This window comes from Mixophyes fleayi, chromosome 12 (assembly GCF_038048845.1).
Source record: "Mixophyes fleayi isolate aMixFle1 chromosome 12, aMixFle1.hap1, whole genome shotgun sequence".
NCBI classification, from domain to species: domain Eukaryota; kingdom Metazoa; phylum Chordata; class Amphibia; order Anura; family Limnodynastidae; genus Mixophyes; species Mixophyes fleayi.
The window spans coordinates 41,927,509-41,944,523 of record NC_134413.1 but is presented as its reverse complement, the minus strand read 5'-3'; the positions used below and the strand labels follow the sequence as shown (position 1 = coordinate 41,944,523).

At 42.3% G+C, this 17,015-nt stretch overlaps 1 protein-coding gene across 3 annotated transcripts in view; it reads right to left on the bottom strand.

Moving 5' to 3' along the window:
• AP4S1 (adaptor related protein complex 4 subunit sigma 1) overlaps positions 1–17,015 on the bottom strand; it is a 46,283-nt gene that overhangs the window by 5,390 nt on the left and 23,878 nt on the right. The window contains exons 2-5 of one of the 3 annotated variants that reach the window (XM_075192228.1): positions 10,248–10,422; positions 10,062–10,148; positions 9,614–9,682; positions 8,260–8,271 (exon numbers count right to left, since the gene is read on the bottom strand). In XM_075192228.1, coding sequence (XP_075048329.1) covers positions 8,260–8,271; positions 9,614–9,682; positions 10,062–10,148; positions 10,248–10,385 — 306 coding nt within the window. In that variant the 5' untranslated portion in view covers positions 10,386–10,422. Of the gene's footprint in view, positions 1–8,259; positions 8,272–9,609; positions 9,683–10,061; positions 10,149–10,247; positions 10,423–12,445; positions 12,558–17,015 lie in introns of all 3 variants that reach the window. The other 2 variants (XM_075192227.1, XM_075192226.1) reach the window with 2 other exon arrangements.

The following is a 17,015-nucleotide window of genomic DNA, read 5'->3' as shown; positions in this document are numbered from 1 at the left end:
GCCCCCCAAACGCGAAGGCTGGCATCCGTTGTGATTAGAGTCCAATTCCAAATTGAGATTTCGTGTCCCTTGATGAGGTTCTGTTTGTGTAACCACCAACGAAGCTACTGACGCGTCTGCGGAGACAGACAGAATACCTGGTTCGCCAGATTCCGATGGGATCTTTTCCATTGCGACAGAAGTTCCAACTGGAACTGCAGTGTATGAAACTGAGCAAACTGAATCGCCTCGAATGACGATACCATCTTGCCAAGAAGTCTCATTGCAAAATGAATCGAAGGTCTCCTTGCCACCAACAGGGATTTCAACATCCTCTGCAAAGCTAGAATCTTGTCCTGAGAAAAGAACACCCATCGCAGTCGGGTGTCGAATAAAAGACCCAGAAACACCATCCGCTGGGATGGGATCAACTTGGATTTCTTGAAGTTGATAATCCAACCGTGAGACTCCAGTCTGAATTACTACCTGAAAATGCGACTGAAGCCCCTCTGAAGAATTTGCCTTTAAAAGAAGATCGTCCAGGTAAGGAATGATTGTAATTCCCCTGGACCTTAGCAGAGCAGCCATGACCGCCATGATCTTGGTGAAGATACGTGGGGCTGTGGTCAGACCAAAGGGAAGAGCCTGAAATTGGAAGTGCTCTGATCGAACTGCAAACCTCAAAAGGGACTGATGACCCTTCCAAATAGGCACATGGAGATATGCATCCTTGATGTCTAGAGCCACCATAAACTCTGCTTGTTCCATGCCGAGAATGACCGAGCGTAAAGACTCAATCTCATAAATGGACACTCTGACCTGTGTGTTCAAATCTTTTAGATTGAGAATTGGTCTGAATGAACCGTCTGGTTTTGGCACCAGAAAAAGGTCCCTTTTTGGGAATGAAGGAAATAATCACCCCCGACGAAAGAAGGGATTGAATCACTTCTGTTAAAGCCAATTGTTTTCTTGGACAAGACGGAAGCCCTGTGGGAAAGAACCGTCTGGGAGGAAGACTGAGCAGATCGATCATGTAACCCTGGTTCACCACCCCCGAGTCCAGACATCGGTGGTAGACTGAATCCCTGAACAAAAGGAGACGGGCTCCTACCACCTGCGACAGCGGAGGGGCAAAATGCCCATCATGCAGACTGCTTGTCTGCCGGCTTTACTGCTGGACGTCGAGCAGACTAGGCCCGACGCCGCCGCTGCAAACCTCCTCTAGGGGTGGATGACTGGCCTCTAGACGATTGGTCTGAGGAGTATTGTCCCCGAAATCTTCCTGCGGAATGAAAGGCCCAAAAGCTGGACATCCTCTGCTTGGGAGCATTGATAGGGAGGAAAGTGCTCTTACCTCCTGTTGCTTGACTGATAATGGAGTCAAGCTGCGGTCCAAACAAAACACCTCCAGAAAATGGAATGGACTCGAGAGCCTTTTTAGACTCTACATCAGCCTCCCAGAGAGTATGACGCGCTGAAACTGCAGAGGCAGAAATACGGCCCCCAATCAGTCCCGCATCAATAGCAGCCTCTCCTAAATAATCTGTTGCCCTCTGAATTTGCTCCACTAATGGAAGCAGTTCAGAGGACGGCCTGCCTGCCAACAAACCATCCAACAGCTGTTCTGACCTACGTTCTACGGCCTTGTTAACCCACGCTGATGCCAACGGAGGCCTCAAGATGCACCTGCTGCCACAAAAATAGACTTAAGAACGTTCTTAACCTTCCGGTTTGTACCATCCTTAAGAGTGGTCTGGTTAGGAAGAGGAATAGTAGTTACCTTGGCTAACCTTGCCACAGCCGCATTCATCCGATGAAGCAACTCCCATTTAGCAAGAACTTCAAGGGGAAAGGGACAACACGACTGCAGTCGCCGAGACACCTGGAACTTCCTGTCTGGGAAAGCCCAAGGTTCTGACAACAAATCGTCAAATTGGGAAGAGGCCGGAAAGAAAAAAGGTTTCTTCTTGTGCCTTACAAAAAGAGAAGACTCAGCAGCCTCAGGAATTTCTTCCTCAGGAATATCAAGTACCTGACGCACAGCCTGAATTAACTCCTTCACATTCTGACGATCAGCATGAAACTCCTCCAACACCGAAGGAGCATCTATGTCAGAACCCAACGGTAACTCAACCTCTTCCTGAGAACCACAATCAGAATCTGACTCATTTCCTTGAAGAGGTGCCGCCACTCTCTTACGCTTACGTGAAGAAGACGGTGCAGCCGATTTCATCATCCTCTCTAAAGAGGAAGAAACTGCCACCAAACCCTGCACAGAGGATGCAAGACCTTGTACCCAGGCTGGTTCTTCAGACTCCAGCGGGGCAGAAACAGTCAAAACCTGAGTTTGCAAACTAGAACTCATGTCATTCGCAACAGAGGAAACTGAATCTGTAGATGGAGCAGCTCGAGACCGTACCATCTGAGCAAGTTCAGCCACCGTATTAAAGAGAGACCGAGCCCAGGCAGGTTCCTCTGTATGTGAACAAGCAGCTGCTGTTTCACACGGTTTGCTCTCCGTGGGCCGACAGGTTACGCACAGAGCCTGCGCACTTGACTGCCCAGACGGTAACTTAGCGTGACAGACAGCACAGGTGAAACTCAGCATAGAAGTAACACCAGCCCTACCACGCAGGGATTTCTCCCTCTCTGACATGTTAACAGATGGGACAAAAAAAAACCCCACAATACAGATAACAAGCAGCAGACAAACTACAATAGAAAGTGAGCCTGCGATACAGCCAAAAAGCTCCCAAGTGTAAAAGACAAACTTTGCAAACAACCACCCCCAACCCTTTACCTTACAGGGCTCAGGATAGAAAAGGGGAGGAGCTGGAGCTATAAAATGGCTGTCTATTCTGGTGTCTGCACACGAGGAGTGAGAGACCACCACGGGGGAAGTGCATAAGAGGAAACCACTCCCCCCAGGGCCCAGCACTAGATTGGCTATCGTCCAAACATGACAACCTTCTCAACCAATCCAGTGCCTAGCAGGACTCACTATGTTAGTGACCCTACCCTTCTTCCTTAAAGCCTACCAATCATCCACATAACCCCTTCACAAACTCCACTCGCTCTCCCCTTGCCTTATCTGGCGCCCCCTGTCCCGTCTGTTTTCCCTCCCTTAGGATGTAAGCTCACATGAGCAGGGCCCTCTTCCCTCCTGTCTCATTACCGTTCTTCTGCTCCTAGTTTACTACATCAGCCAGCCTGGAGTTTCTGAAATATTGGTATTTTTGTTTATTGGTTTGTACTGTTTTACCCTGTTTAGTCTACTGTTTAGTCTACTGTTTGTACTGTGTACGGCGCTGCGGAAACCTTGTGGCGCCTAACAAATAAAGGATAATAATAAATAATAATAATAATAGCCTGACCCCGTTCCCTGACCTAAAATAGAAACTTTTATAAAAATGACTGCTTTTAGTAAAAAGCAGCCAGCTCAGGGAACCACGGCGATTTCTAGCCCCCCCACCCCTCTCTCAGCACTAGGCTGAGAGAGCGTTTCACTTACCTGCTGCCAACCCTCCAGACGCAGTGTGTGCAGGTAGCTTGCTATCCGCACAGGAGGACGGACACAGCCTGCGGCAACTGTGCCCAGCTCCTAGGAGGGCTCAAAGTTAGGAAGAGGGAGCAGGTAGAAGGAGGCACCTCCGCTTCCCCCGCAGAGAGCGTACAGACGTCCAAGCTGTGTGCTACACCAGAGGCATCCTCTGCTGTATCTCTAATCCCCCCGCCAGCAGCAACCGCCGCGGGAGAGTTGTAAAACCAGACCGCATGGAGGAAGGGGGAGTCTGTCTACCCCCAAGCCTCCGTTTTCCAGCAGCTGGCAGACGAGACGTTTGCTGTCAGACCCTGGAGACAGTCTCCGATATACGTTAAATAAAAGAAAATTAAAAAGAAACAAAAATTGGCTGCTAAGCAGCCCTGTGCACAGCCCGTTTGCCGGGCACTTAAACTAGACTGAGGCTCTGACAGGAGGTGGGGTATAGAGGGGGAGGAGCCAGGGCTTAGTTTAACTAAAAGTTAAAGTGCCAGTTCGCCTGTCCCTACTCTATACCCCAATGTTCCCAGTGTCCCCCAAGGATGATAGAGAAAAATAAACTTAACACTTCTATTTTTCAAAGCATTCTTACTTTGAAGCATTTTTTCCCACACCGTCCTAAAACTTTTGTACAGTATGTATAGTGCCTGGTGTGAAAAGAAAGTGTACCCTACCTCTTCGGTTAGATCATTGTTTCCCAAACCAAGTCCTCACAGACCCCTAACAGTGCAGGTTTCCTGGGTGACAAGTGAAATAATTATACCACCTGTGGATCTGTTACAATGTATCAGTCATTAATGAATACATCTGTGCTCCAGCAAGGAGATATGGAAAACATGCTCTGTTAGGGGTCCCTGAGGACTGGGTTTGGGAAACAATGGGTTAGACTGTCCAGGTTGCTTCAGTTCTTGCAGGATGGGCTGGATACTGGTTTGCGCCAGTTTACCTAAGGGTCGGGTGTCGGCTCTTTCACTTTATTTTCAAAGAAGACTTGCTATGATGCCTTATTGTCACACACCAAGCTCTCAGGTTCTGTCACTTTCCTTTTCACTGCCTTTCCAAGTTGTCCCTACTGTCCTCAGACCTCTCTGTAAGATGCTGTCCAGTCTGTATCCACTCTGGAGAACCCTCCAGAATCAGAGTATGGGCGTGGCCATCTTGGATTCGGTCACATGACATCTAAGCCAGTGAAGGGCAAACTTTATCAGGAGCGGGCCAAATAAAAAAGAAAAACTTTAGGCGGGCCAATATAATTTATTAAAAAACTCAAATATCAAAATATATAATACAAATTTTTTGAATGGGACGGGAGGGTGTTATATAGCAGTGTTACCTCTATAAGTGCAGCGATCGTACAGACATAGCACTTATTTCAGCAGGTTCTTGCAGATCCATCTATCTGGTGAGCCACTAACTGACAACACAGCAGCCAATTGAAATCTGTCTTAGTATATGGCCCAGCCCATCTCTTCTCACATGACTTTCAGCCATCTGGGGGCGGGCAGGTGTTTGAGTGAATAACATACGAAGTGTCCTTTTAGGAAGGTGGATGAAGTGTAATGGAGGAAATAGCTGGGAAGGCATAAAAATGAAGGTTCTGACACACAGGGTCGGCCCTAATAATTGTATGCATATTTTAATGTAATTTTTTAAAAATATTGGCGGGCCGGATAGAACCTCTAAGTGGGCCGGTTATTGCCCGCAGGACGTAGTTTGCCCATCACTACTCTAAGCCAATCAGGTGTTAACAGCCTTCATTGCAGATTCCCTCCAAAACCAGTCCATGAGAGCTGCCGTCTTGGATATAGTCACCTGATCCATCTCAGCAACTCAGTGTGCTGCTTCTGCCCAGCTAATTGCAGTCTCCAATCAGGAGTCAACAACAACTATAAAAGGACTTCCTGGAGCCCTTACCAGTTTCCAGTGCAACTTTGTATTTCAGACACCAACCTGATTTCCAGCAGTTTGCAATCTTGCTATCGATCAGTCTTACTATTTATCCAGGTCTGACAGTGCAGTCTGCATTCTGGCTCTGGTCCGATTCCAGCAATCTGGTTCCATTCCAGTTACGGTACGGTCCAGCAATCCAGTTCCTGGTTGCTCTCCCCTGCTAGTGTAATAACCATCTATTCCAGTCCATTCACTACATGCAGAGAAACATCAGGCCACCCAGCTTTGTCCACAGTCACCAGTCCAGCTCCAGAGATACAACCCACTCTGGGTACAGACAGATCGTCAGGTGTGACACTTATGTTCAAACTTTCATTCAGGCGGTTCTTCATGTACAGACTCTAGATCTTCCTCTGGTAGCCTCTTGGGATTCCAACTTGGTTTTTAATGCTTTACAGCATTTCCCGTTTGAGCCCTTGGACATTGTGGAATTAAAGTTTTTGACTTGGAAAACGGTCTTCCTCTTGCCCTCTCGTCCACTAGAAAAGTAAAACCTTTGTTATTTCTGTCCTAACATCCTGTTTTGCATTAACATCATCAGGGCCGGTCTCTGCTGCTCGTTGGCTGGTCCCAGGGAGACACCAGCCACCGAGCAGGAGAAACCGGCCCCCCCTCCTCCCGCTCAGTGATTGGCCAAACATTCGGCCTATCACTGAGAATTCTTCTGTCACATGGGAGGCGCACCATGTGATTGGTGCCGTCCCATGTCAGAAGAATGAGAAATGCAGAGTGTGCGGCGCGGATGGAGAAAGGTAAGTGCGGTGGTAGGAGGGGGGGGGGGGTATATTAATAGTGTGTGTGTGTGTGTGTGTGTGTATTGCTATTTTATTTGTGTTGATGGTGGAGCAATTTAATTTAATAGTGGGGCCTATGAAGTTAAGATGGTGTGATTGGACCTTTAATTTAATGCTGGGGTGGTTTGTGATCTATTAATTGAATGTAGCGCTGTTTGGGGAAAATGTGGTCTATTTATTAAAAGTGATTATGAATTATTTAATGCCTAGGATGGTTGTAGGAAATGGTTATATTTATTAAACGTAAATGCTATTTAATTTATTGCTGGGGCTGTTTGGAGGGAGGGAAATAGGTTTATTTATTAAATGGGAATACTATTAAATTTAATTTGGAAAAAGCCCAAGCGCTGTCTATCTTTGTCAAACCAAATCTATTTAAGTGAGGTGCTGCCCTTAGGGGTCTGAAAGTTCTCTCAAACATTCACAGTATTCTGAAGCAAAGGATGTTATCCCTGGCACTCCATCACTTAAAAATATGATAATAATGCCACAAATTTGTGCATAACTTGGTATTGTATTTATTAAAAATGCTAAAACATATATATTTTTCTGGCCAGAGTAAAGATGAACATCCAGACGTAGGTTCTATAATCTATTACTGCAGGCTGAATAAAACATGGATCTGATGAAAGGCTGAAACATCAAAATGTTCTCCGCAATATATATAGAATACTTCAGCCATTAAAAATTATTATCAGTACAAAGTTCTAAGTTTCTAACTGAAGTTTCTTTTCAATATCTTGCAAAAGTCTTTAAACTTACAGTTTAGGAGATAGAAAGTCAGAAACCAGATAATCCTTTTAAAGGTTCATTTTTGCATCCACAGCGAGCGCTCTAGCTGCGATGTCCCATATGTTTGAACTCCGTTCTGTGCATGTGTGTCCTGCCTTCTTTGGTCCGACAGGAAACTTATGCTTAGATTTTTAGTTCCGCTTTGGTGCTGAGTGAGGTCTGTTCCTAGCCGGACAACGCCAGTAGATCTTTCAATTCTCCAGACAATAATTACCCAACGATGCAGTAGTTGTAAGTGCTTATGTTACTGATCAGTAGAACCAATAGGAAGTTGAAAGGAGGAGTATAAAGTATATGAGGATCGTATAGAACTCTTCACAAAATTATCCCTGAGGAAGCCTCAGTATATGAGGGGAAACGCGTTGGATATCACACTATTAACATAGGCACTTACAACTACTGCATCGTTGGGTAAATATTGTCTGGAGAATTGAAAGAGGGGTTCCAAGCTTGGTGCGGTGTATAAATTTCTTTTTGCAATAATCCAAGATACAGCAGCAAAACTACAAACAGGCTGAAAAAGGAATCAATGTTTTGGAATGGCCAAGTCAAAAGTCCCATTAAGAAGCTGCGGTAGAACCTTAAGTGAATGTAAGGGACGGAAACTTATACAAAACAAAATACTAAATGATTTCTGTTAAAGATGGTTATACAATCTACTGAACTGTAGGGGTGTATTTTTTTGCACATGGCTGCTTAATTTTTTTTTGTTGGATTTGATTTATCAAATTAGGACAAAACGGTTATGTCCCGATATATAGAGATGCATAGTAGACTTACAGTTGTTAATCCAGTGAAGTCAAACAATGACAAGATGCCTGGGGATCTTACCAGAAGTTACACACTCAACATTTTTTATGAAACTTTGAGGGGTGCAATTTTAAGCTTAGAGAATAGTACTGCAATTAACTAACAGTAGAATAATATCTTACACTCAGCCGCACTGAGAATTTTAAGTACAATTTCAAACATCTTAAGTTCTGTTGCAGTTTGTTGATTTATATACATATTTTCATAGTTTGTGTTTAGAGGCAATATCCTACTAGAACACAAGAATGTTATGGAGAAGGGAGAACTACAATTTTATTTTCAATGGCTCCAAGGCAAATGTATGTTCTCACACAACTTTTCTTCTTTCAAATAAATATGTCAGAAAAGCTTGCAATATTGTTTAAGAAGCAACCTTATTTTAGAAAAGGATACATCCAGCTCACTCTGTAAGGAAATAATGGGTCAGTTAGTAAATATAGAAACACGAATAACATTTCAACTTCTCAGTCAATCCTCAATAATATCAGTATGTGCTTAAAAAACATAGATTATTGGGGTTCAAAAATTATTACTATTGTAGTTTAACAAATAGTTATTGGTTTGTATCATGTTTTCAGGGTCATCATAATATATAGAAGACCTGATTAAGGGATTATTGGCATTTCAATCCTAGCTATATAAATAAATGGTGATGATGATGATGTATTATAAATAACAATTTTTCCCCTTTTTTCTGTGGTGTAGTGATCAAATATTTACTTTTCATTTTGTGGATCTTAATTTGACTTAATGCTCTCCTTACATATAAAGTATGTCATTTTTCTTCCATGACATAATAGTTTACATAGTGTGCTTATTTGTTCTTTGGTTTTGTTTCAAAACTATTGCCTTGTGTTGTCTTGGCAGTTGTTTATTTGGCCAATTTAAGGCCTTTTTGGGTGTGGCTCACAAGCCAGTCCTTGCTAGATGTAAGCCTGTATACCTGGGAGGTGAGTGCATCTGACTTTAACAGCATTTTAAGGGAGTTCTAACCATATCACTGGGCAGCACGGTGGCTTAGTGGTTAGCCCTTCTGCCTTACAGCACTGTGGTCATGAGTTCAATTATCGGCCATGGCCTTATCTTGGAGGAGTTTGTATGTTTTCCCTATGTCTGCGTGGGTTGCCTCCCACACTATAAAAACATATTGGTATTTTAATTGGCTGCTAACAAAAAAAATAAAAAATTAAAAATTGACGCGTGTTTGCGTGTGTGTGTATTTAGACTGTAAGCCCAAATGGGGCAGGGACTGATGTGAGTGAGTTATCTGTACAGCACTGCAGAATTAGTGGCACTCTATAAATAAATGGTGATGATGATATAGGTCAGTGTAGGACCTCCATACATTGAGGTAGTCTTGACACTGGGATGCAGGCTTAATAGTTTTGATCAAAATATGACCCAATACCTCATGTTTTCATTTTGCTAGATACACACATAGATGCAGTGTTAAGGATAAGCGCTGACAACTGTCTTTTTGCTTTGTATAAATATAGGCTGATTATATTGCCATGCAGCTGGTACCATATATAATATGGGATTAACCGAGCAGAGGCTTATTTCTTCTCTGGTTTTATTTAATTTTCTTCCATTTTTTCCAGCTTGGAGGGACAACAGCATTAAAATGTCTGTTCTAAATTGTTAAGTGTAAGTGCATTACTATACTTTCACCCATAAGTGGTCAAAAGAGATTTAACTTTTTTTTAATTCTCTTATGTGGAAGTGTGTTTTTTCGCTTTGTACTTACTACTCTGCTAAAGTACTTGTCCAATACTTCCACAAAATTATGAATAAGCTCGAATACCGCCATCTCATTCTGCAGAGACAGAAACATGTATCATTTAACCTTACAAGCAAATTAACTGATGTACAAATTCTTCACCTAACAGAGATACAGTAGGAAACAAGGTAATAAGATGGCAAAGTGGTATAAAAATACAAAAAATAATATATTAATACCAATTTCAATCAGTTCTATGGTCTAACTTATCTGACAGGGAGCTGCCATGATGATCCCTTTCTTGCCATTTATACTGACATTTATTTTTATACAATCATGTATGCATGAGCTCTGACCTAGTAAAGTAGGGTATTTAAAGGGAATATGCAGTCACTGCTACAACAGAGGAGAAAGTAGATGTCAATTGAGGGAAACGCATCTAGTCAAGACAGTTGTTTGGGGAACCCTCTCTTACCTCAGACTCATCTATTCCAACCACAAGGAAAAGTGCTGCATATTGCCGATACACCAGCTTAAAGTCTTTGTATTCTATGAAGGAGCACTAGAAGGAACAAAAAAAGTTTGTTCAGGCAGAGCATGTTTGTGTGCATAGTCCCATTCACAATATTATGTGTTCCTTCTAAATAATATGTGATCTTACCTGATCTTTGGAACGAGAGAGACACAGTTTAATGACCTCAGATTCTAACAGTGTCCTCCTCTGTGCCGCCATGCACTCATAATATCGGGAGAGCCTAGTCTGTCCTTGTTTGTTCACAATTAGGAAGAATTTGATCATCCTGCTACTGGAGGGAGATACTTACAGTAACCTAAAACTGAATAGAACATAGAAAATAACATTAGCTAAACAGTTTTTCCATTCCCATTTTCAATTATGGAACAATCAAATCAAATGGTTTCTACAACTTTAACCATTATAGGTCAAGGCTCCTTTGCGTTATTATAATCATTGGTTTTTATTTGGTATATGTGCTACTTAACTAGATGCAGATTTCACTGCTCTGGCATTTTTAATGCTCTATATGTCATAGCACATCAAAGAAGGACCTATTTCCCAACTTGCACACAGTCTGGGTACGGTGCCTGCTTTGAATCTTAGCAGAAAAAGTAGTCAAAGGTAAATGACAGTCCTGTTAGCAGTTAAGAGGTTAAACAAAAAATCAGCTCCTGTTCAGTTTAGTCTATAACGGTAATCAACCAGGTTTAGGATAATGCTGGTCACATGTTGTGTATTCGGCAATTGGATAGACATCCATACGTTTGTGGCCCCCACAATTAGTAATAATCCAATTGAAATCCTTACTAGGTTTTTTTCAAGACAAGCCTCATCTGCGCATGCATGACATGTGACTGTGAAAAGGGTTAATCAAAACTGAATAATTCCCTGTATTTATTTATACAGCATTTATCAAAACCAACCCTGACACGTGAATTATTTAAGGACACAAAGACAGAATGTTATTTGGGCAGCACGGTGGCTTAGTGGTTAGCACTTCTGCCTCTCAGCACTGGGGTCATGAGTTCAATTCCTGACCATGGCCTTATCTGTGTGGAGTTTGTATGTTCTCCCCGTGTTTGCGTGGGTTTCCTCTGGGTGCTCCGGTTTCCTCCCACACTCCAAAAACATACTGGTAGGTTAATTGGCTGCTAACAAATTGACCCTAGTCTCTCTCTCTCTGTCTGTGTGTGTGTGTATGTTAGGGAATTTATACTGTAAGCTCCAATGGGGCAGGGACTGATGTGAGTGAGTTCTCTGTACAGCGCTGCAGAATTAGTGGCGCTATATAAATAAATGATGATGATGATTAAATGGAATTTAATATAAGAAAATAGTCACAATGCTTATTGAATAAACATGTGTAAAACCCCTTTCCCTACCACTCTGAAAGGGGTGTTGAAATGTTGTCTCTCTCTTCAGTACCTCCACCCAAGGCTTCTACATAGTATGGTGGGATGCATACTGTGACTGAATCCACCAGGGTTTGACTTGGGAAGCCTCTTGTACCAGACAACACTAACCTTCGGAATAATAATGGACCACTAACTGCGGTTACAAACAATCAACTTGTTATTCATTTTTGGAAAAGGAAATGGGTAAAGCAGATTTAAATATGGGAGATTCTGGATGGGATAAGTGGGACAACAGGTAAGATAATGAGCAAAAGACAACAGTACAGTGAGTAGTTATAATGACAAACAAGATTGCCACCACACGTGCATTCACTGGTGTCCAAACTCTCCCACAAAGAACTCACACGTATTGTAAAAAATATAAATCAACAATGATTTCACACGATCACAATCCTTCCAATATTAAATAGTTTGTGAGATTAACTAGTTAACGGTGCATTCTAGAAACATTGGTAACTTACATAAGATCTCTGATACTTGAAATGTTTCTATAGCTCTGACAGGTAACACAGTCTCTGATACATGTACAGATTTATGTAAGGAGGTCTAACTTGTGGAGATTAGAGGTATAGTGTTGTTTTCTTAATGCAAAAATAATGGTGTCACAGAATTTGGTGTGCTATTAATCATCTCTCTCCCTCGGCTGGGTCGTGGACTAACTGCAAGCCTGATCTTGCTAGCTGTCCCTCTCTGCTCACATGCAATTCGCTAATAGCGAGAGTCATAAGCTCACTTTGCTGTGTGATCTCCCTCAGGGTGATTTATAGCTGATTTTAAGTAGGGATCCAGCTACATGACTTTTCTATGCAGAGCTACACGCAGCATCTCTTTTGATAGCTCTGATGTCTCTGTCTTTGTTTTTACACATAGTCTTTCCTGCAGACTCTCCTATCCAACCTCTCCTTTCCATGCTGTTGTCATACTCACCACAGGCTGCCAGCACCTCTTCCTGTCAGCTTTCTCCTTCCTTCAAGCTCTGATTCACTGGCAGGGCCGACCTCTACTTCCACCAGCGTTTCATAGCAACATGAGCTCCTGGCTGTTCAGTATAAGGCAGCCTGGTTACTCATGGATAACAGATTGATATTCATCTAATATTTTAAATGCAACTGGATTAAAAACAGAAACTCGCACACTTTAGAATTCTGTTGCATTGGGCAGAGTAGAAGTTGGGCAGTTCAGTACCAAACTGACAATTTCTAACATCATGTTAACTCCCTCTCACTTGTTCTACCTGTAAAAGAATATGCTTACATCTATTAGTTGATTAGTGCATTTCCAGTCAAGCTTCTTCCTCAAGATCATAGAAAATTTAAATGCAAATAAAAGAAAAGATTACTAAAGAGCATCAAGCAGTGGAAAGATTATTGGAGATTTGACAGTTTTTTATTTGTAAAAATACTGTTTACAGGATACATCACAAAAGGGAAAAAAATAGATAAGTAAGGTAATAAACAAAAGACAAGCAGCCATTTGTAAAACAACTAAAAATATAAAGACATAAACTGAAAAACAACTTTCTAGATGATGTATCAGCAATGTACATTTTAACTTTTATCGTTGGAGAAGGAAAGAGAGGAGGAGAAAAGGGAGGGGTCAGGAAGAAAAAGAGAGGAGACTGAGAAAGAAGAAGAAAGGGAAAGAGAAGATCATGCCAAAACAGAGAGCATCAAGAGCAAAGAAGGACATCACACCTACTAATCAGAGTCACATCTAAAGGTGAAGTAGAGGCTGATTATGAGTGGAAGCCCAAGCAGCCTAGACTTTATGAAAGGAAACGCAAGAACCCCTCAGAATGCTGGTTTGTTAAATGTGCCACAGGCAGTTGCAGACAGAAAGGAGTGCAGGTGGAGAAGGGTTCTTTCAGGAGGTTGCAATCTGGCAGGTTTCCACACACATGATGTGTCTGAGCAACTTGTGAGAATGAGAGGGGAGGTCAGGAATGAGTAGGGGAAGTAGCACATATTTGGGGACAGAAGGAATAGAGAAACCAAGAACAGCAGAAGCTAAGGAGATAACTGCAGACCAAAAGGGAAAAAGTTTGGAACAGCTCCTCCAGATGTGCAGAAAAGTGCCAGCGTGATTACAATTATTCCAGCAGGGAGCCCTAACTTGTGGGAAGATGCTCTGTAGCCTAGAAGGGCTATAGTACCACCTGTGGAGGAATTTACATGCATTCTCCTTGATACAAACATTAATTGAACATTGCGCAGTCCATTCAAAGATATCCGACCATTCTTGCTGATCCAGAGATTCCCCTAGGTCCGCCTCCCATTCAACTGGAAACGGTCATGAGTGGGAGTAGTGTGTTGTATAGTGTAGAACTAAGAACACACTGAGTTAGTCGGGCTGCATAATAATCATTTCTAAGATTAGCGATGGCCAGACCACCTGTCCCAGAGGAATGTTGGAGGAGACGGGCCAGGATCCTAGGGTAGTTGTTGGAGCAGATGAAGCACGTTAGGGATTTTCGTAACAAGGACAGAATTAGGGGAGAGAGCCAAATGGGGAAAGAGTGAATGAGGTACAGTAGTCTGGGGAGCACATTCATCTTAACTAAAGTGACCTGATCAACCCACAAGATCGTAAGTTTATCCCAAGAAGCAAAGGTTGTATGGAATTGAGTAGAAATATCTATTTATTCTCTTTCTGTAGTAATACTTTGTCCTGATCGCTTTCTCTTATGCCCATTGTAATGCATTCAATCCCTGTCACTGTGAGTAATCTAGGATCTCCATTGTGTGTATTATGAAAGTGTTTTGCAGTGGGTGTTGATTGCCCCATGCGTTCCCTATCACGGATTACGTTTGAATACAACCAATGTGTTCCAAAACACGTCGTTTAAGTGTCCGGGTGATCTTACCCACATAGAGTTTGTTGGATTGGCAAGATAACAAATACACATCCATGGGTATCACAGTTTATAAAATCCCCTATTGTGTGTTTGGTACCGTATCTGTCAATGATGTCATATGTTTCTTTTTATATATGGGCAAGTTCTACAGTTTCCATACGTGAGATCCTTTGAATTTAATTTCCATTTTCTTATTGGAGAAATTACTATGCACTAATCGGTCCTTCGGATTTTGTGCACGTCTCCAACTGAAATCAGGTTTTGTACCAATTACTTTGCTTAATACTTTGTCAGATAATAGGACATGCCAATGTTTCTGCACTATATTTTGGATCTGTCGCCATTCTTGGCATAGATCTCCCACAAATCTAATGGTGGTTTGATTCTCATCCTTCTTCTTATTGTATATGATCTCATTGCGTTCTTTACACTAAGTCTCTATCCAAGCTTTAGAGATGAAATTTTTACTGTAGCCACGATCTTGTAAACGCTCACTCAACCCCTTGGCACGAATATTGAAGTCCTGAATATCAGAACAATTTCTCCTCATTCTAAGAAATTCGCCTTTGGGAATGTTTTTAAGTGTAGGAGGGAAAAGAAAGCTGCTCTTATGTAAGATGCTGTTTGTAGCAGTGGATTTTGTGTAGACATCGGTGGATATTAGCCCACCTAAGCCCCTCTCTTAATTATGAGATCCAAAAAATAAATTTCATTTTTGTCAATACAATGGGTAAGTCTCAAATTGGTATTGTTATCATTCAGAATAGTTATGAACTCAACAAGGCTGTCGTGACTTCCGCTCCATAGGATAAGTATGTCGTCAATGTACCGAATCCACAGTGTGATGTACTTTGTATAAGATTTATGTCTTCATGAAAAACGGTTTCTCGTTCCCATTGGCCCAAGTATAGGATTGCAAACGTGGGGGCACAAGCCGCTCCCATAGCCGTGCCCCGCGTCTGCAGATAGAACCTATCGCCAAAGACAAGGAAGTTACGACTTAGAACAAAGTCCAGGAGCAGTATCAAAAAGTCATGTACATTGTCTTCTGATTGAAGAAAGTACTTAACTGCATCAAACCATTTTGATGTATGATGCTTGTATACAGCGATTCTACATCGCAAGTGGCCAGGAGGTTGTTATCATCCAGAAGGATCCCATCTAAAATCTTGGAACATCTGTCGTGTCCTTAACATGCAAGGGGAGGGTCACCACATGTTTACGGAGATGTTTATCCAAAAATATACTGGCTTGTTCAGTAAGAGACCCATTCCCAGAGACAATGGGTCGACCGCGGGGATTGTCCTTTTTCTTATGTACTTTAGGGAGGAGATAGAAAGTTGGAGTGCGTGGGTATTCTTCTGTCAGAAAGTCAAGCCCTGTTTTAAGGATAATTCCATCATCAAAAGCTTTTTTGATTAGAATATCATATTGTGTTTTGTATTCCTGAGTAGGATTGGCAAAAAGAGGTTGATAACATGACAGGTCATTGAGTTGCCTCAGCGCTTCTTTTTTGTACATTTCAGTGGGCAATATGACAATATTACTCCCTTTGTCCATTCTAAACCACAGTAGAGCACCACGAAAGTATCCGTCCGGTCTACTGGTCCCCGGGCTAAAGAGAGAAGAAAAAAAAAACCCTTCTGAATAGGCGCGGCGGAGAAACAGCGCGGAGATGGTTTTGGCACGAAATGGGAGGTGGAGGTCACCATTGCCCTGTCATCAGCGGGCCTGGGAGACAGAGGCAGCTTGACTTTAACTTACCTCATCACGAGGCACTGAGCTGGGAGTCAGTGGGAGGAGGAACAATGTAGCCCTTGTGGTATGTGCAGCGTGCTTGGACACTGAAAGCAGGTGCAGTTGTACAGATCACCGGAGCCCCATGCATGGGACGGGAGTTTATAGCTGATCTGCGGAGAAGGTGGAGGAGTAGAGACCGGCGCACTGGTGCGTCAGTAGCTTGTATCAGCATTATATGTGTCGAGGCACAACACAATAAAATACAGCACAGCAAGTTGCAACATAGATTTATTTATAGCAAAGTACACAGCACAGAACAACTGGCTTGAATTCCTTATTTGTATGGAAACTGCTGTATTAAATCTGAACTGATTAGTAAATAATCACAAGGCTTAAGAACCGTTCGTTAAAAGATTCCAGACGACATAGGGTTAAAAAGTAACAGAAGGCTCCAAACTTCATACTTTGAAAATCGTGCACAATTACCATCTTGTGGTGAATTATGATAGTGCAGTGCTTTATATATCTGGACATATTAGTGAACATAAAAAGTTCTGATCCAATTCTTTGACATCACTACTGGCAAGGACGAGTAAAGTCACCCTGCTGATAAGTCCAGTGCGGTGGAGATCTCAAATAAGATTGAATATTGAGAAATTTTGAATATGTAAAAGATCAAGTATAAAGATCTCGGCAGTATCATAACCTCATATAATATTGTAGCTGCATCTCCAGGAATATTATCTGACATAATATGGAGAAGTTTAGAAATACTCCAGCTTCTGCTAAACCGCAGATCTAAACCGGAAAAAAAAAAAACACACCTCAGGGAAAATGAACTCTGATTCAGACAGCTTGGCTGTTGAGGCACCCTTGTCATATAGTGCAATGGTAAAAGCAATA